The sequence below is a fragment of the Oratosquilla oratoria genome, chromosome 22, assembly GCF_046742065.1.
Source record: "Oratosquilla oratoria isolate Oo_2021 chromosome 22, ASM4674206v1, whole genome shotgun sequence".
NCBI classification, from domain to species: Eukaryota; Metazoa; Arthropoda; class Malacostraca; order Stomatopoda; family Squillidae; genus Oratosquilla; species Oratosquilla oratoria.
Genome location: NC_134798.1, coordinates 49467277 through 49488629, shown reverse-complemented (window position 1 = coordinate 49488629; position 21353 = coordinate 49467277). Strand labels below are relative to the sequence as shown.

At 37.7% G+C, this 21353-nt stretch overlaps 2 protein-coding genes across 2 annotated transcripts; both read left to right on the top strand.

The window, feature by feature from the left end:
• The first annotated feature begins 6691 nt into the window (after positions 1-6691).
• LOC143037380 (uncharacterized) lies at positions 6692-8524 on the top strand. The gene is made up of 3 exons (XM_076205517.1): positions 6692-6738; positions 7109-7604; positions 7718-8524. The coding sequence occupies exons 1-3, from the start codon at positions 6692-6694 to the stop codon at positions 8522-8524; spliced, it is 1350 nt and encodes a 449-aa protein (XP_076061632.1).
• Positions 7943-14834, top strand: LOC143037567 (uncharacterized). Its single transcript, XM_076205996.1, has 5 exons — positions 7943-8975; positions 10617-11198; positions 11623-12550; positions 12798-12867; positions 13470-14834. Exons 2-3 carry the CDS (start codon positions 11000-11002, stop codon positions 12429-12431), a joined length of 1008 nt encoding a protein of 335 aa, XP_076062111.1. The 5' UTR covers positions 7943-8975; positions 10617-10999; the 3' UTR covers positions 12432-12550; positions 12798-12867; positions 13470-14834.
• Positions 14835-21353: the final 6519 nt, after the last annotated feature.

Genomic DNA, 21353 nt, shown 5'->3' with positions numbered 1-21353 from the left:
GATTTCTCCCCGTCCTCTCCTTTATATGGGGGGGGGGGGAGAGGGGGGGGGTCGCCGATTTAATGAAGCGGCCTTGCTGTGGATGTGCTGTGTCTTGCGACACTGCTTCTGACCCAGGGCAGTGGACAAGGTGCAGGGATGACCCGTCATCTAGGAGGTGCTAAGATGGGAGGGAGGGTGGAGGGGTGCGGAGTGTTTTCAGGGATGGAATGGGTGGGAATGATTTTAGGCCTTTTCCTTTTTGGCTACCTCCCTTGTAAGGGGGAAAAAGCCTTGGTATATGTATGTATCAACATCCTGGAATATTATTTGTGGGATAATTTTGAATATGGCATTTTGATTCGTGGGATTTTGATATATGGTTACAAAATATAATTTTTCAAATCTCCAAACAACAAATTATCTTTCCGTCATATGCTGTTGAATATGTCCTTAGAGACGTCTAGATGTCTGCAACGGAAGTCATATTGTCGTTATTCAAATGGAGATTGGAGGTACTAGTACATATGCTACTGTGTTTGCGAATTTTGATGATAACATTATATCATCTTGATACTTGGTATCTTTATAATTACTTTTGTCGATTAATTTGCAATATTAGGTTCTTTAAGGAAGAAGGAATCAAATGAAGACATTGTATTTAATGTAGATACTTTGCAGTACACGGAATGCGCCAAAAAGGGTGAGTTTGGACAAGAAATATTTCCATTTTGGTGGAAATATGTTGATGTCAGAAATATAATCTATGTGTAACAACTGCTTACACTCTAAGAAATGGCTGTAAAATATACGGTACATTACTGAGAAAATATTCAGTATGACTGTATTACTGAGGAAGTTCAGTATATTACTGAGAAAATGCGTTTTAATTTTTCTTTTAATTTTAGCATTATAAAATATAAGGTACATTACTGAGAAAATATTCAGTATGACTGTATTATTGAGGAAGTTCAGTAACTTACCGAGAAAATGCGTTATCTCAATAATTATAATGCACCGACAACGTGCGTAGCATTGCATTCTGGGATACATACAGCGGCCATCTTGCAGCCCAACAAAGGGGATCGGAACATTGAGGGAAATTTGGTAAAACTGTTATTTCCTGTATGTATATTTGTTTTTCTTAGCAGCTGGCACATTATTCTCTTTTAGTAATTTCTCATTTGATGCCAATTGATTGTTTATCTCTGTAAATTCGACCTTAACTGCAATTTTTTTAATCTTTCTGGTTGCCACAAATTTTCGAGAGTAACTGACTGGATTTTACAGTGCAGATAAATAGTTTAGGCAAATATTTCACTAAACTGTAGCAATGTACAATTGTAATCAGTGTACATACTCTGCATCAAACATGAAGCAATATGTCAGTCACTATAAGTATCACAGAAATACACCAAACTATCAATTTCCGTGTGGAATCTGTAAATGTGTGCAAAGTTTTTCAAGCTATTCTGGTTTCAAGACACGTGTATCGTGAGCATAAGTACAGGTCTAGTTGTAGTTCATTATATGACAAAACTGCATCCAAAAGTCTTCTGAAGTGTACTCAACCCCATTGTCAACAGAAATGTAGTAACTTGAGAGATTTTATTTGCCATTTGAAAAAACATCGGACAATTTATGGACTCGTCACTCTGCCAACCATACAACTTGATATCTGGCTCATGTGTTCCTAGTGATAAATGTTGTGATGTGAACGATGGTGTACTTCATTTCCTTCGGAATTGCGTAGTTTTATAGATATTAATTGTTAAAGTAATGCACTTTGGCCTACCTCTCCTCCCGAACGATCTGGGGGGGAAATGTGGGAAACCGGGGTTTTTGGGTGGGGGGAACATATCCTTTTAAAAACTCAGAAAACATTTGGTGTGACCTCATCTTTTACATCACATCTAACTAGGAAACATAGATATTGGACTCACACATTATTGCAAGATAGCTGTTTCCAAATTAGCACAGAGGAAACTGATTTCTCTGTAAATGAAATCTTAGAAATGGAAATTGATGAAAATTATGTTTCACTGAATAATGATACAGATGATGATGATTCGCTCTCGGATGAGATGAAGGAAGAGCTACTTTTGAGGGAATTAGCATTATTTTACTTGAATTTAGAAGCAAAATTTATTATACCTGCTAAAACAGTACAAAAAATTGTAGATGAAGTCAGATGCCTACAACAGATAGAGAATAAACTGTTGAAAGTTATGGGTATTATATAAACGCTTAGAAAAGTACTTAACTGTTTATTGTTCTTGAAAGGCACAATGCACATGACACGATTAAGTTTATATTCAGACAAAAATGTACACGTCAACCTCTCCACACTGTGGCTTCAAAATGACTGACTTGTAATGGAGTAACGTCTCCCTTAGCGCGGGAAATCTCTCAGGCCTAGCAACTGAACTTTGTTATACATGCAAGTTAAGTACAGATTATACAATAAATCAAATGACAAAATTCTTACTATACATTGCATTGTTATTGTACATTCAATCAAAAACAACACAAGATGCACAATAACAAATATTCATATTTCAACACTCCTTCTCAGATTGTATTGTTTTTGTAAATTCTATTCATTCACTTTTTGTTCAGTCATTCCCATACCTTTTCTAAATTGTTGAAACTTATCCACAGGGAGTGCCTTGGTTAATATATCAGCCAACATATTATCACTTGGACAATATTTCACACCAATGATTTTGTTATTGATCAACTCTCTCACAAAATGAAACTTCATATCAATATGTTTAGTACGAGAATGATCTTTCTGATTCTTCGCAAGGACTATAGCAGACTGATTATCCTCAAAGATAGTTATAGGACTTTGACAATCGTGTTTCAAGTCCGTTAGCAAAGATTTAAGCCAAACAGCTTCCTGTGCTGCACCAGATAGTGCTACATATTCAGCCTCAGCAGTTGAGAGTGCAACGCATGATTGCTTGTTTGAGCGCAAAGAAATCAGTCCACTGGTCCCGTGCCTAAAACAATAACCTGATGTGGATTTACGGTCAGATCTATCACCAGCCCAGTCAGCATCAGCAAAACCTACACATTCATTTACATCATCATTAGTATAGAGCAGTCCAACTGTAATGGTTCCTTTGAGATATCTGAAGATCCTCTTAACTGCTGACCAATGCTGTTGATAAGGTTTATTACAATACTTTGCAACATTACATACTGCATATGAAATGTCTGGTCTGGTTTTTGAGGACAAAAATAACAAACTGCCAACTGCAGATTGATACTTAGTAGTATCAAAGAGATCTGATTCATCATAGTCTTTTAAAAAACATTGCTTACATCACATGGAGTAGATACAGGCTTACAGTCACCAAAGCCAAACTTGTTAAGAACACTCTTAATAAATCCAGATTGATTGATGAATATTTTACCATTATTTTGTGCAATTTTTACACCTAAAAAATATTTCAATTCTCCTAAGTCCTTCATCAAGTAACACTCACTCAACAAATTCTTAATCTCAGCAATAACATCAAAGGACTTACAAGCTAAAATGACATCATCAACATATATGGCAATTATACACAAATCATTATCATACATACGAGTGTAAACACATGAATCACTAGGACTTTGTTCAAAATGCAAGTCTTTAAGAAATTTATCTAAGTTATCATTCCAACATTTAGGACCTTGTTTGAGGCCATAAATGGCCTTATTTAGTTTGCATAGTAACTCTTCTTTTCCAGGTTCATGAAAAGATTCGGGTTGAGTTAAGTAAATCTCTTCACGCAGTTCTCCATTGAGAAATGCAGAAGATACATCCATCTGATGGATCTTTAATCCTTCTCTAGCAGCTAATGATAAGATGGTACGTATTGACTCAAACCTAACCACAGGACTGAAGGTCTCATCATAGTCAATACCAGGTCTTTGTGAAAAACCTTGAGCAACTAAGCGAGCTTTGTAAGAGGAAACTGAGCCATCAGGTCCAATTTTCTTTTTAAAAACCCACTTTGATTTGACGGGAGTTCGTCCTTCTGGCAACTCTGTCAAATCCCAAACATCATTAGAAGAAAGAGCTGTTATTTCACTCTGCATAGCTGCCTTCCAAAGAGATTTTTCAGGTCTATTCAAAGCATCTTCAACACTTTGTGGTTCACCAAGTGATGGTGCATCACAAATATTAACCCATTTACCAAGACGTTCTGGTGGACGTCTATCTCTATTGGACCGCCTAACATGCATTTCAGGAGCTTCATTTCCATTTTTCTCATCTTTATCTACAGGAATGGAAATATCAACTTTTTCAACTGAAACAGAATCAACATTAACACACTCCTTCTCAAGAAAATACATTTGAGATTCATTGAAAATTATATCCCTGCTGTAAATTATTTTCTTACTAGTTACATCATACAATCTGTAACCTTTAGTAGTAGATCCATATCCTAACATAACACAATGCTTAGATTTGGAATCTAATTTAGATCTTTCATCTTTAGGCACATGAACATATGATACACATCCAAAAATTCTTAAATGTTCAACATAAGGTTTTCTGCCATTAAGAGCTTCATATGGTGTCATGTCTGTTAGAGCAGCTGGACACCTATTTCTAATATACTGTAGACTGCTGTACTTAGAGCTTCAGCCCAAAATGACTTAGTTAAGTTTGAATCTGATGGCATTGCTCTTACGGTTTCAACCAGGGTACGATTTTTCCTTTCTGCAACACCATTCTGTTCAGGAGTTTTAGGTACAATAGTTTCATGACGTATACCCTCCTTCTTAAGATAATTTTGGAACTCATTGGAGGTATACTCTCCCCCGTTATCTGATCTCACAATTTTGATTTTAGCATCATATTGTTTCTCAACCAATGTCTTCCACTCTACAAATTTGTTGAAAACATCACTCTTATTTGTCAAAATACACCCATGTATACCTAGAAGCATCATCTATGAAGGTCAGAAAGTAATTACCATTACCCAAAGAACTAGGGTTAAGCTTCCCACATACATCAGTATGTATTAATTCAAACAATTTTCTATTTCCGTCCTTCAGTGATGGTCGAAATGGTTGTCTATGATTCTTACCATCAACACAGCTTTCACAAAAAATAGAGTCACTTCTAAGAGAACTGTTGACACCATTTATCATATCTTTCCTAACTAATTTACAAAGGTTATCAATGCCAAGGTGGCCTAACCTGCGATGCCATAACATCTCTTTTGACTGTGCAACAAGTGCAGAATTGGGGACAGAGTCAAGTGTTGATGCAGCTGCAATATCACTAACACATTCTAGAAAATACAAATTCCCTACTAAATTTGCAACAGCCAACAACTCATTTTCTTGGTTGAAAATTTCACATTTACCTTCATGGAAATTTACAGTTACATCATTCTTAACCATCTTAGGTACTGACATCAAATTATAAGTTAAATCAGGAATGAAGAGAACATCTTTTAGAGTACAATTAATTATTTCATCATTAGGTAGTTTCAATTTAATGCAAACATCACCCACTCCATAAGCTTTCAAAGCTCTACCATCTCCTACTTCAACAAACAAGGGCATTTCTAGTGTCTCATAACTTGAAAAAAGTTCCTTTTTATGGGACATATGTTGCGTAGCACCTGAATCAATTACCCAACTGCCTGCTTTGACTACAGTATTTATAGATAAAGCACTAGCAACCAATGCTATTTCTTTTTCCTTTTTATTTCCCACGGCACAATTCACTTTTTCATTTTTACACTTCTTCAAATAAACCCAACAATTTTTCTTGACGTGCCCCATCTTTTTGCACTCAAAACACTGTATCTTTCTATATGACTTTGTTTTATTAACAACAAGTGCACTGTTATTGTTTGTTGACTTCATAAGACTACACTTACTTTCTTCGTGTAGAAGACGTTCCGTCACAGTTTCCCACTTTGGAAAATTTTCCGAAGCCTCTAGTGCTGTTACAAGCACTGAATAACTGTCAGGCAATGACGATAATAATGAAATTACCTTGTCTTCCTCGTTAACGGCGTCGCCAACCACTGCGAGTTCATCAAATAGTTCTACGAACTTCTTCAAATGTTCCTGCATACTGTCTTCCTGGCGTAATTTCATGTTGTACAACCGTTTCTTGAGTCTTAGTTTATTTGACCAGGTTTTCTTTTGAAAAGTGTCCTCCAGTAGTTTCCACACAGCACCTGGATCAGTTGGATCCCCAACCAAATAAAGAAGGTTTTGGTCAATAGCCAATACAATAAAAGCCAACGCCCTGGCCTTTTTCTTATTGTATTTTTCCAGTTCCCATTCCTCTGTCGGTACTGTTTCTGAGCCATTTACTATACCAAACATATCCTCTTTAATCAAGTGCATCTTCATCTGCAACTTCCACGTAGGATAGTTCTTATCATTCAACAGTGTGAGGTTGATTGTACTGCGCTCCATTTTGTCAGTCTGTGTCACACAAATGAAATGCAACGTAATAAACACTTACGTTCACTCTTGTTCACGTGCCTACACTGCCATGCTCGATTCAATCACTATTCGCTGTGACACAGTGTAATTTCTAAGCACACAAAATAACGTGTCCTGGGCCCATAACCTATGTTGAAAGTTATGGGTATTATATAAACGCTTAGAAAAGTACTTAACTGTTTATTGTTCTTGAAAGGCACAATGCACATGACACGATTAAGTTTATATTCAGACAAAAATGTACACGTCAACACCTCCACACTGTGGCTTCACAATGACTGACTTGTGAGTAACGTCTCCCTTAGCGCGGGAAATCTCTCAGGCCTAGCAACTGAACTTTGTTATACATGCAAATTAAGTACAGATTATACAATAAATCAAATGACAAAATTCTTACTATACATTGCATTGTACATTCAATCAAAAACAACACAAGATGCACAATAACAAATATTCATATTTCAACATGAACATATACAAAAAAATTATGTGAAAAATTGATTGAGGCAGGTGTAGAAAATGACAAAATTCAAGGAATTCTTGAGACAGTGGAGCAGGGATTTTTCAGAGTAGTATGAATGGTCCCTTAAGATCAGAACAAACTAGGAAAACATTATGAGAATAAATTTCCTTCTTTGCATCTTTATGATCTTAGACCAATATATCTTGGACATGATGATGAAAATAGTGCAAGATATGCTCAATACATCCCAATTAAAGAGAGTATAAGATTTATGTATGATAGTTATCCTGCTTTCAAAAATTTACATAATGTCCCAGAAGCTCGTACTGCAGAAAATGAGGTGCCTGAGATACTCAGAGATGTTAAAGATGGGACAGTATTTAGATCTTTATTTCAGCAGGAATCATTCCAAATTATTTTGTACCAAGATGCCTTTGAAGTGGTGAATCCTCTGGGATCAGCCAGGAAGAAGCATAAAGTTGTAGGTGTCTATTTTACCTTGGCTAATATTGATTCACATTTACGGTCATCCATTGACCATGTGCAACTGGTTATGCTATTCACCGAGTCGGATCTGCAGTTTGGGCAAGATAAAGTGTTTTCAAGACTAGTGAAAGATCTGCAGTCACTGGAAACTACAGGCATAGAAGTGAAAACTGTTGAAGGTGAAAAGAATATTCAAGGCACTGTTTGTGCAATTGTTGGAGATAATCTTGGATCTCATGGAATTGGTGGATTTGTGGAGAGTTTTAGACACCAATACATTTGCAGATTTTGCACACTTGACTTGGACTCCTTCAGAGAGAGACACCTTACAAACTTGGGACTAGGAGATCTGTAGAGAGTTACACCAGGGATATTAAATACATTGATGAGCATGCTAACCTTGCTTCTCATCATGGTATTAAATTTGATTCAGTTTTTAACCAGTTGACACATTTTCATGTTGCAAATCCAGGACTGCCACCTTGCTTGTGGCATGACCTCTTTGAAGGTGTAGTGTCATATGACATGCCACTCGTCATACATAATCTTGTCAACAAGAAGTGGTTTAGTTATGACAAATTGAATAGCAAGATATTTAACCTGGTCTTATCAGGAACTGATAGCTTGGATAGACCAGGCGGTGTAACTAGGAATAATGACAGACTGGTGGGCCATGCTGTTCAAAATTGGGTTTTTCTCAGGCTGTTTTCTGTGTATATTGGGGATTTAGTTAAAGATACCAATGATGAAGTCTGGCAGCTTTATTTAAAATTAAAGTTGATAGTTGAATTGGTTTGTGCTCCAGCTATAGCCCAAGGTCAGATTGTCTTCTTGGCTTCTCTAATTGAAGATTATATTGATTACAGAGCTACCATATTCCCAAACATCAACCTTAGACCAAAACATAATTTTCTCTGTCACTACCCTGAGCTAATTGTCAGATTTGGTCCACTGATCCGATTGTGGACAATGAGATTTGAGAGCAAACACTCATACTTTAAAAAGTGTGCTAGAGGTCTTCATAATCTAAAAGATCTCCCCAAATCACTTGCCAAAAGACATCAGTTGCTACAGGCATTTTACAGTGCTGGTTGTCTCTTCCCTGCTGCCTTTCAAATATAACATTCTATAGATTTCAAGCTTGACATTCTTGATGGACATATTAAAACAGCAGTATTTAAAGGTACCGAGTACGAAAAAGACCAAGCCTTGCTTCTAGAAAAGAACGAGGATGGTTTTCTGGTAGGAAAAATTATCCTTATTTTGGTGAAAGAAATGACTTTGTTTTTTGTTGTGCAAACCTATCAGTTCATTTCTGTGCCAACCTCTGGCTTGCTAATATGTCATGGATCCTCACAGTCTGTAAAGAGTACAAAATGTGTAAATTTGAGTCATATTCTGAGTTATGCACCCCATAACATCTACAAGCTTAGACAGGATTGGGGAATTTCATTAAAATACACTGTTCCTACATAAATATATGTAGACAAGCAGATTTATGTGCAATCCAAATACAAGCCAGCCTAAAAAAATTTGTTTAGGTTAACATGACTTGAAAAAATTATGTAGGTAGGTCTCTATCTATATACCAAGGCTTTTTCCCCCTTCCAAGGGAGGTAGCCAAAAAGGGAAAGGCATAAAAACACTCCCACCCATTTCATCCCTAAATACACTCCACACCCCTCCCACCCTTCCTCTCATCTGAGCACCTCCTGGATGACGGGTCATCCCTGCACCCTGCCCACCGCCCTGGGTCAGAAACAGCGTCGCAAGACACAGTACATCCACAGCAAGGCCGCGTCATTTAATCGGCGACCCCCCCCTCTCCGTCCCCCTTTGCATATAAGGCGAGGACAGGGAGAAATCCCTTTGGGCTGCGTCAAATTTACTCAAACATACTACCCCCCTCCCCCGCCCATTCCTCCTCATGCAGTCACAACATCATCCATATACAACCATTCTCCACTCACCTCTGTCTTCCGTCCTCTCCCTTCCTTCCTCAACAGACATTCCCCTCTTCCCAAAAGCCCCCTTCACCCCATCCATCCACCTCATCCTAGGACGTCCCCTCATGTTCACTCCCTCCACATCTGCCTTCCATACCTCTTTTACTAGTCTTTCTTCACTCATTCTTTCCATGTGTCCAAACCATCCTAATATTCTTTCATCAACCCTATCTCCCAAATCCTTTTTCACCCCTGTTCTCCTCCTCACCTCCTCATTTCTCACTCTATCGAGCCTAGTAACCCCCACCATACTTCTCAGACACCTCATCTCAAACACATTCAAACTCCTTCTCTCTTCTTCTCTTATGTTCCACGTTTCTGCCCCATACAGTGCTGTTGGCACAATCACTCCTTCATACAGTCTCCTCTTCGCATCCATTCCCAAATGTCTATTCCTCATTACACTCTTTAAACCACCAAGGCATTTACTCGCTTCTCTCAATCTACATTCTACCTCCACCTTCACTCCACCTTTTCCTGCTACACTTGCACCCAAGTATCTAAAACTATCCACTTCCTCCAGTCGCTCTCCCTTAATGTACACTTCCAGTCTACTGCCACTTTCACCCCTTGTACATCTCATCACCTTACTTTTACCCACATTTATCTTTAGCTTTCTTCTATCACATACTCTCCCAAACTCTGCCCCCAGCTTCCTCAATCCCTCCTCTGACCCTGCCACAAGCGCAGTGTCGTCCGCAAACAACAGCTGGCTCACCTCCCACTTTTCTCCATTTTCTTTAACCATCTCCAATCCCTGACTCACTACCCTAGCATTCACCTCTCGCACCACCCCATCCATGTATAAGTTGAACAGCCAGGGCGACATAACGCATCCTTGACGAAGTCCCACCTTTACTTCAAACCACTCGCTCTCCATTTCTGATCCTAACACATGCTCTACTACTCTCATAAAAACTCTTAACAGCTCCCAAAAGCTTTCCTCCTATCCCATAAATCTGCATAACCTCCCACAGTGCCTTTCTGTCTACCCTATCATAAGCCTTTTCCAGATCCATAAAAGCCCAAAAAACATCCTTCCCCTTTCCTATAGCTTTCTCACATATCTGTCTTACCACAAAGATCTGATCTACACAACCTCCACCCGTCCTAAATCCACACTGTTCCTCACCAATTACTCCTTCTGTTCCTCTCCTAATCCTCTCAATTAAGATCCTCCCATAAGCCTTCCCTAGGGATGTAGGTAGGTAAGAAAAAAAAATTAAGCATGGAATCTAAGCACTTTTGTTGAACTTGCATACCTTTCAGACAAGTGTATAAGTATTGATTAGTGTGTGTGTGAGATCTCTTCCCCCATCTCACTGAAAGTGAAAAAGCGAACTATTCTATTTTTCAAATATAAAAAAGCCGATGTTCTCTTTACATACTTAGAATTTTCTTCATTTAATAAACTCTTAACATGTGCCAGTTGTGCTAAGCTTATCAAATATACCTCTTCCAAACAGTTTTGAATTGATTTTTTTTTTTTTTTTTTTTTTTTTTTTATACATTTCATATCTTGCATTTGGTGGTGTGTAGCTGTTTCTGGACTACATACTGTCATTTTCCAGTGGCTGTATCATTTTTAAACATGGATGAAGTGAAAGACCTAGTCTTGTCTGGGCTGGTGAAACTTAAGCTTGAACACAAGCTAGAAGAAGTGATGAAGTGCCTGGAGGATGTTGGAGTGGATAGAGCTGATGAGTTGAGGCTTATAAAAGACATTGACCTTCATGCATCACTGAAGCCTATAATGGCCAGAGCCCTCATGGAGACATGGACAGCCCAGGGTAAGTCAAGTGGTATGGTTGTGTCTGTAGGAGATTTAACTTGGGTTGACAAGCAAAAAAAAAAAAAAAAAAAGAAAGTCCTTACCCCTAAAATGGGTTCACAGGCATCCATCATTATCTCAACATGAAAACATCAAGACAGAATTAAGCCAGTAAAATATATTTTCTGTAAGTAGCAGTAAACAAAGTGAGTACACTTCCTGGCCTTTTTAAAATAGAAATCTGTACTTAGAATGTGTATTGGTAATTGAAATACCTTAAACAGCATTTTGGGAAAATTGAGAAATCAAATGAATGCTATGAATGGGCAGGCCCGATTTAGAGTTGGCCATGATAAGTGGGTGGGGATGTGGTCCCGATCAGGGCCATCCACATTGGGCAGAACCTGGTCAGTTTAATTAAATTCATTTGTTATATTTTACAGTGGATGATAACCCTCAAGTTGTCAGTGAGGCAAGCAGTCCCCTACGACTGATACCTCACACCCCCTTGAGGTCCATAGTTCCTGACAGCCAGTCACCATCCCCAAGTGCTCACTGTGCAACATGGCCCTCAACTGTTGAGCTGACATTTGAGGACATGGAAGACAGGCCAAAGGGGGTCAGGAAGGCAGTTCATAGAGTGCTGAAGCATGGTGGAACTGCAGAGCTGTCTCCCAGAGATAGGAGGGCCATTGTCAGACATGTGGTGGCCAAAGTACTGCAGGTGCACCCAAAGCCTTATCGATGCCACATGGAGGTGATTGCTAAAAAAGTGATTGACATCTTCCCATGCCTCAAAGATGTGCAAGTGGCTGGCACCAGTATTGGCAGAGGATATGATTCTGTTCTCAACCAGCTGGTTGCTAGAGCGGAGACTGAGAGGCGTGGGCAGTACAAAATAAAGATAATTGCTGAAGATTCTGACAGTGAAGAAGCTGCAGTAATAAAAAAATCAAGTTATGGACCAACAAATAGATTGCCTGACCCCCCTGAGGAACAATCTGGTCCTGAGTTTGAGTATTACCATCAGAGGGTAATGATTATGAAGGGCTGCAGCAAATTCGAGCTGAGGGACAAATGGCCAGCTCTGTTTACAGCAGAAGCTTTGGATGGTCACTTTCAACAACTGATGGGCTTCAGTTGTCAAGGCAGAATGTTGGAGGCTTTTGGGGAGAAGCAGCAACTTATTGTTGACTCTTTTGAAGAAGAAAGCAGAGTAAAATCCAAACTTGCAAAGAAACTGAGGGACTAAGATGTGCAAAAAAAGCATGTGAAGAAGTGGGAAATCAGTTGCCCTACCAGGTGGCAACAATCACCCTCATCATGGCATACTTTCAAGAGGAAAAAGAATCCCTTTTTCGAGTTGCAGAGGTAGGATTTATACTGTACTTGTTAAGCAACTACAGAATTAAAAGATATTTCAATAAAAATAAAAAAAAAAGGTTTAAAAAAGCTGCAACATAACATAAAGACTTTAAATAATATTAGAATTATTCAGTATCCAGGACATTTTAGGCAATATATTAAGTTGAGAATTTATTGGTGATGTACACATGACTTGGAAAAAAGATTGATGTTGAAATTATATGAATAATTAATTGCTCTATTTCTTTTCTAGAAACCATATGATGTGAACAGACTGACAGAGGAACCAGACTTCCCAAAAACGCCATGTTTGATTGCAGTTGGTAAGTATATGTGCATGCATAAATTATTCTAATATGGAAATTACTTGCTCCAACACTATTCCATGGCCTCTTTATTTTAATCAGGAAACTTCTGTTTGTCCAACCATGATTTCCTTTTTTGAATTCCTACTTATCCTGAACAAGTAAAGAGCTGTTAATGTTGAGCCCTGGCAAATGAAAGTGTTTAGAAGCCTTGAAATTGTTAATGTGTTTCTATTGCAGTGATATTTGCCTCACAATAGTCACCTTTCTCTAGGTCTTTAAGTGTCAAGTCATTAAATGTGTTTATATATTTTTTGAAGGAACCCCTTGCCTTTACAATGGATCAAATTTCTACTTGGCGTCAGATGGAGTGATCGTCATGAGGGACATTCCATGCTTCATCCAGGCCTTTGCTCTCATGTTTAAGCTATTTTTCATCATGGATGTAAAATACCCATCAAATGCTGGGTTTACTTTGGAGTTTGTTCAGAGGTACTTGTTCAAGTGGATCAGTAAATTCAATAACGATAGTTGCTGAAATACATGTATTTCATTTACAATCCAAAATAGCACTCCATGACTGAAGTAACTTTAAATGTTAAATTGAATTTTCCATGCAGGTTCTTCATGAAGATCGACCCAAATTCTGGGACCAAAATCCACAAAGGACCCAAAAAAAAAGAAGGTGGCTCCTGTTAGCCCAAAGGTGCTGTCTCTGTTTAATCTGTTGAAACATCACCAGCCAGATCAGCCAGAGCATGTGAGAATGTTGTGATTCTCTAACTTTGATGGGAAAAAGTGTTGTTTATATATACATATAGTTTTCTTTGCATAATTATTTATTTGTAAATTGCTTTATAAATCGGTATTTTGATCATTTCAACAGTCAGCGAGGTTATGAATAAATTCTTGTATTGGCTTCAGTAGGATAATGGTAATGGGTCTCAAGCACAATACCTACAATGCTCTTTTTGTGTTATATAGGTTTATTTTCGTATTGCTCGTAGGTATTGTACATAGTTTTTATTTATCCATTTTAAAACTTTTTTACACTGTATGTATATATATATATATGGGCCATGTGTGCCTGAAATAAAAGTATTATTATTTTTTACTAAAAATTAGAGTACCAGTTAAAAAAAGTATGTTAAATTTTCTTTCGAATAAACATATTTTCATTTGTTAGTCATAATACTTCAAGTGCTAAGAGTTCTGTATGTTCCCATTGCCAGACAGCCAGTTTAGTTTCTTTTTCTTTAATTTGTTAATGCTTGTAAGAGATTATATCACTTGAAGACTACGTTTAATTAGGTAGCACTCCTCACATTGACATATAGGCCTTATAGGCATATTTTCCAAGAAAATATTATCCTTGTGACAAGTATTCATTGAATCTTGAATAAAACTGGATCTGTAATTTTATTTCACAAAGTGTTCAGTTTTTTGTCATAAGTACTGTTTGGGTATCATTTATTCTCTTAAGGATTTGATCTTAGTAGTTATTCAGTTAAATGTTGTGATTCTTTAACTTTGATGGGAAAAAAGTGTTATATGTACATATATTTTTCTTTGCATAATTATTTATTCCTAAATTGCTTTATACATCAGTATTTTTATCATTTTGATAGTCAACAAGGTTATGAATAAATTCTTGTATTGGCTTCAGTAGAATAATGGTAATGGGTCTCAAGCACAATACCTACAATGCTCTTTTTGTGTTATGTAAGTTTATTTTTGTACTATAAGCTAGGCTACCAGTTCAAATAGTATGTTAAATTTTCTTTGGAATGAACATATTTTCATTTGTTAGTGTTAATACTCTAAGTGCAAAGAGTCCTGTATGTTCCCATTGCCAGCTAGCCAGTTCATTTTTTTTTTTTTTTTTAATGCTTGTAAGAGATTATATCGCCTGAAGACTTTCATTAGGAAGCATTCCTCACACATATATGCCACATATAGGCATATCCCCCCCCCTAAAAAAAATATCCTAGTGGAAAATATGGGATTATACTGTAAAAAAAATTTGGTGTCTAAAAAAAAATTGGCGACTAAAAAAAATTTCGGTGTGACCGTAATTTTTTACAGTAGAAAGATGGAAGCCCCAGCTGCCATAGTACCGTAAAATTACTGAAAATTTCTTAGAGTAATCATACAATTGTGTTCATGCATAGATGACAAAAAGGAAAAGAAAAACAAATATTTAGATTCTCACATTGGGAAAGACGTCCCACAATGCACCGCGCTCCATTGCCGTCATTATTTTCGTGACGTCGATAGAAAACGCTATTTTTGTATATATAAAGTTTCCTGATCATCTCCATCGAGTTTTTTGTCTTCAAAAAAGCAAAATTGCGCTGAATGGTCTACCGGCGCTTGGCCTTCGATCCAAAAAATTTCATAAATCAAATCAAATCAAAATACAGAAACATCTTCGCCAAAAGTCAAGGAAAAAGTCGCCTACGCGCGATGACCATACACAAGGACCGAAAAATCTCGCGCTCTGATGCCGACGTTATGACGTCACGTTGCATCAAATTCCATCATATTTTCAATAATTTTATCCATCTTTCCACGTGTTTAAAAAAATTCTCTATTTCGTTCAACACAATTGTCAAAATTCATCGTCTTTTCTATATCTCAAAAACGTTTCTCCACATGTATATAAGGATTTTCTCAATGTTTCCCTCAGAACACAATTGTCAAAATTCATCGTCTATATTCTTTTATTATACATTTTTCTCTGCACGGCTTTCTCAGAATATTTCGTTCCCTGATACCATAACCTTGATTTCCCTTTCACGTCTTAAACTAGGCAATAACACCGTCGATTTCCATCTTCACACTAGGCAAAAATACCGTCGATTTCCTTCACAAGGCAAAAAATACCGTCGATTTCCATCTACACTAGGCAAAAATACCGTCGATTTCCATGTACACAGGCAAAACTGCCGTCGAATTTCATCTTCACCCAAATCAAAATACCGTCGATTACTATCTTCACTGCAAAAACGCCATCGATTTTCATCTTCACACTAGGCAAAATAACGACGATTTCCTTCACTAGGCAAAATATCGTCGATTACTACCTTACAGCAAAAATGCCGTCGATTTTCATCTTCACACTAGGCAAAATACCGTCGATTTTCATCTTCACACTAGGCAAATATACCGTTGATTTCCATCTTCACACTGAGCAAAACTGCCGTCGATTTCCATCACATAAGGCAAAGTTACCATCGATTTTCTAGGCAAAAATGCCATCGATTTCCATCTTCACATTCGTCAAAATGCCATCGATTTCCATCTTCATACTAGGCAAAAAATACCGTTGATTTCCATGTTGACACTGAGCCAAAGTGCCGTCGATTTCCATCTTCACACTAGGCACGATTACCGTCGATTTCTATCTTCACTAGCCAAAAATGACGTCGATTTCCATCTTCACATTAGGCAAAATGCCGTCGATTTTGGTTTTCTATGTCGACGTCTTGCTTCACATTTATTTTTTGTTTTATTCGCGATGACCATACACAAGGACCGAAAAAGCTTCCCGCGCTCTGATGCCGACGTTATGACGTCACGTCGGATATATTTTTAAAACATCTTTCCACGTGTTTAAAAAATTTCTCAATGTCTCGTTCAACACAGTTGTCAAAATTCATCGTCTCTTCTATATTTAAAAAAAAATTCTCCATGTATTTAAAGATTTTCTCGGAATGTTTCGCTCAGTTTTAATAACACAATTGTCAAAATTCATCGTCTTTTCTTCTTAAAATATTTTTCTCTACACGGGTTTCTCAGAATGTTTCGATCAGTGTTACGTAAGGCCACGTGCTGACCTGAAAATTTCGTTCCCAGATACCATGACATCTACCTTTCATGTCGTCTTAACCCCGAGGTTAAGGGATTTAAAGTTTCGATAGCGTGGTTGGTTGTTGTTGTTGTTGTCGTTCCCTAGACTGTCCGAGCAGTCCCGTCTCCCCAAGGAAGGCCACAGCCGAAACTGGGTTTTCCCACAAATCCTTTATAGAGTGTATGTTGTGTTGTTTGCGTGCATGATTGTGTATAATGCAGTCTTCCATTATGTGTTGTATGGTATGGGGTGAAGTGTTACATCCTGGGCAGCTGTTCACAACACGGTCGTCCAGCCTCTTCTGGTAGCTTAGAAGTGCTGGGTGGTGACCGCATCGCAGTCTGGCCAAGTGGACTCTGTCCTTTCGTGGGAGAGAGGATTCAGAAGGGTGGATATCAGGGGGTCTGGCATGCAGCAGTGTGTTGTCTTTCAGTGTGTTAATGGAGCGGTGAGTGATACGATTATGAATATGTTTCCGGAGGCTGGTATTTGGTGGTTGTGGAGGAAGAGAAGAGAGTATCTGTGCGTAATAAAGGTCTTTGGGTGTAGTTTTAATGTTTCTTGGTGTGTGTGTGTGTTCTGCTATGTAGTGTAGCGGGTGTGATGTGTTTGTGGTGGCTGCAGCAAGTGTTTGTGTGCCTCTCATGTCGAGGTGGTCCTTGACTTTGAGGACTTTTGTTTCATGGTGTAAATGGTCTGTAGGTGATGTATTTGTGCAGCCTGTAATTGTTTTTAGGGCTTTGTGGTTGTGGTTTTGGTTTTAGCGTGGTTGGTAGAAGCATTGATTTGCCAACGTACAAATCTTGGGTCCGGGGACAACTGTCGGAGAAATTCCTCTTCAGAGAAAAAGTATTAAAAAAATACTGATGACATAATTACAAAAAAATTAAAAATCGTCTCGAATGAAATGTGAACTAATGGCGGGAATTCGACTTGCGCGTTCGATTGGAGGCAAAAGGTTTTTCGTAAGAAAATGGCATCTACAAAGAAAAAACAGTTCAACACACATGCACCTGTTGAAGAGGAAAATAAACATATATTTGCTGACCACAAGATAATGGCGTGACTCAGAGCGACTTGAAAAGAAAATTTAGATTTTTTCTTCCCCCGTTTGACGTTCGGTTAGGCGTTAGGGGGAGGCATTTCAGAATCGGGCGACGACATGCACCATCTGCCAGGGAAGGTATATAAAATAGCTGATAAAGGTAGAGGAAAAGTAATAATAATAAGAAATTTAAATAAATATCAGATAGGGAATCAACGATGAGAATAATAATTTTGAATAATCGGCAGAGAAGCATGTCAGAATCGTAAGGGCGACGACAGGGACATCTGCTAGGGAAGAAAGAAGGAAAAAATACAACGCCAATAGAGAGAAGCTGATAAAGTTGGAGGAAAAGTAAGAATAATAAATAAGATGTGTAAATAGATATCAAACACATAGGGAATCAACGATAAGAATAATAATTGAAAAAGATCAGCAGAGAAGCATTTCAGAATCGTAAGGGCGACGACATGCATCTTCTGCTAGGGAAGAAAGAAGGAAGAAATACAACGCCAATAGAGATGAGCTGATAAAGGTAGAGAAAGTACATGATTAATAAATAAATGTAAATAAACATGAAACAGATAGGGGAACAACGTTAAGAATAAAAAAAAGTTCACAAGAAGCATTTCAGGTAGAAGTAGGAGAGACCTGTTAAATCGAGGAAATATTAGAATGGTAAATAAAAAGTATATAAAACATACTGGAAACAATTAAGGATGCAACGATAAGAATAATAGATAAATATGAAAAACATGAGAGATAGGGAAGCAACTAAGAATTATGAATAAAATATAAATAAACAAGAAAAACATACGAAAGCTACGATTGGAATGATAAATAATAGATATAAATAAAAAGATAAGAAACAGACAAGGAAGCAACGATAGAAAAATAATTCATCAAAGACGAGAAGACCTTTTACGAAATGCAGATGATGACACGACAGCAACAGTACGACAATACCAATAGAGAAATATGGTAAAAGATGAGAAAATATAAAAATAACGAATAAGAAATATAAAAAAAAAAAAACAAGAAATATATAGAGATGTAAAAATGAAAAGTAATCAAAGACGAGAAGAAAAGTTTGTGTCGTCTGGGCGTAATTACAATGTACATGAGAGGTAAAGATGTCATGGTATCAGTGAACGAAATTTTCAGGTCAGCACGTGGCCTTACGTAACACTGATCGAAACATTCTGAGAAACCCGTGTAGAGAAAAATGTTTTAAGAAGAAAAGACGATGAAATTTGACAATTGTGTTCTTATTAAAACTGAGCGAAACATTCCGAGAAAATCTTTAAATAATATAGAGATAAACGTTTTAAAAATGTAGAGATGATGGATTTTGACAATTGTGTTGAACGAGACATTCTGAGAAATTTTTAAACACGTGGAAAGAAATGTTTTAAAAATATAGAAAATATATGCGACGTGACGTCATAACGTCGGCATCAGAGCGCGGGAAGATTTTTCGGTCCTTGTGTATGGTCATCGCGAATAAAACAAAAAATAAATGTGAAGCAAGACGTCGACATAGAAAACCAAAATCGACGGTATTTTGCCTAATGTGAAGATGGAAATCGACGGCATTTTTGCCTAGTGTGAAGATAAAAAGCGACGGTAATTTTGCCTAGTGTGATTATTGAAATTGACGGCAGTTTTGCTCAGTGTGAACATGGAAATCAACGGTATTTCTGCCTAGTGTGAAGATGGAAATCGACGGTATTTTGCCTAGTGTGAATATGAAAATCGACGGCATTTTGCTTAGTGTGAAGATGGTAATCGACGGTATTTTGCCTAGTGTGAAGACGAAAATCGACGGCAGTTTTGCCTAGTGTGAACATGGATATCAACGGTATTTTTTGCCTAATGTGAAGACGGAAATCAACGGTGTTTTTGCCTACTTTAAGACGACATGAGAGGTAAAGATGTCATGGTATCAGTGAACGAAATTTTCAGGTCAGCACGTGGCCTTACGTAACACTGAACGAAACATTCTGAGAAACCCGTGTAGAGAAAAATGTTTTAAGAAGAAAAGACGATGAAATTTGACAATTGTGTTCTTATCAAAACTGAGCGAAACATTCCGAGAAAATCTTTATATACATATAGAGAGAAACGTTTAAAAAATGTAGAAGAGACGATGAATTTTGACAATTGTGTTGAACGAGACATTCTGAGAAATTTTTAAACACGTGGAAAGAAAGATGTTTTAAAAATATAGAAAATATATGCGACGTGACGTCATAACGTCGGCATCAGAGCGCGGGAAGATTTTTCGGTCCTTGTGTATGGTCATCGCGAATAAAACAAAAAATAAATGTGAAGCAAGACGTCGACCTAGAAAACCAAAATCGACGGTATTTTGCCTAATGTGAAGATGGAAATCGACGGCATTTTTGCCTAGTGTGAAGATAAAAATCGACGGTAATTTTGCCTAGTGTGAAGATTGAAATCGACGGCAGTTTTGCTCAGTGTGAACATGGAAATCAACGGTATTTTTGCCTAGTGTGAAGATGGAAATCGACGGCACTTTGCCTAATGTGAAGATGGAAATCGACGGCATTTTTGCCTAGTGTGAAGATAAAAATCGACGGTAATTTTGCCTAGTGTGAAGATGGAAATCGACGGCAGTTTTGCCTAGTGTGAACATGGAAATCAACGGTATATTTGACTAGTGTGAAGATGGAAATCGACGGTATTTTGCCTAGTGTGAAGATGAAAATCGACGGTATTTTTGCTTAGTGTGAAGATAGTAATCGACGATATTTTGCCTAGTGTGAAGATGGAAATCGACGGTATTTTGCCTAGTGTGAAGATCAAAATCGACGACATTTTTGCTTAGCGTGAAGATAGTAATCGACGGTATTTTACCTAGTGTGAAGATGAAAATCGACGGCAGTTTTGCCTTGTGTGTACATGGAAATTAACGGTATTTTTGCCTAGTGTGTAGATGGAAATCGACGGAAGTTTTGCACTGTGTGAAAGAGGAAATCGACGGTATTTTTGCCTAGTGTGTAGATGGAAATCGACGGTATTTTTGCCTTTTGAGAAGGAGGAAATCGAAGGTATTTTTGCCTAGTGTGAAGATGGAAATCGATGTTGTTTTTGCCTAGTTTAAGACGACGTGAAAGGGAAATCAAGGTATCAGGGAGCGAAATTTTCTGAGAAAGCCGTGCAGAGAAATATGTATAAAAAAGAATATAGACGACGATGAATTTTGACAATTGTGTTCTTATTGTGTTCTGAGCGAAACATTCTGAGAAAATCCTTAAATACACGGAGAGAAACGTTTTGAAAATATAGAAAAGACGATGAATTTTGACAATTGTGTTGAACGAAACATTGAGAAATTTTTTAAACACGTGGAAAGGTGGATAAAAATATAGAAAATATGATGGAATTTGATGCGACGTGACGTCATAACGTCGGCATCAGAGCGCGGGAAGATTTTTCGGTCCTTGTGTATGGTCATCGCGTGTAGGCAACCTTTTCCTTGACTTTTGGCGAAGAAGACATATTTCTGTATTTTGATTTGATTTGATTTATGAATTTTTTTGGCACAAAGGCCAAGCGCCGGAGCCGGTAGGCCATTCAGCG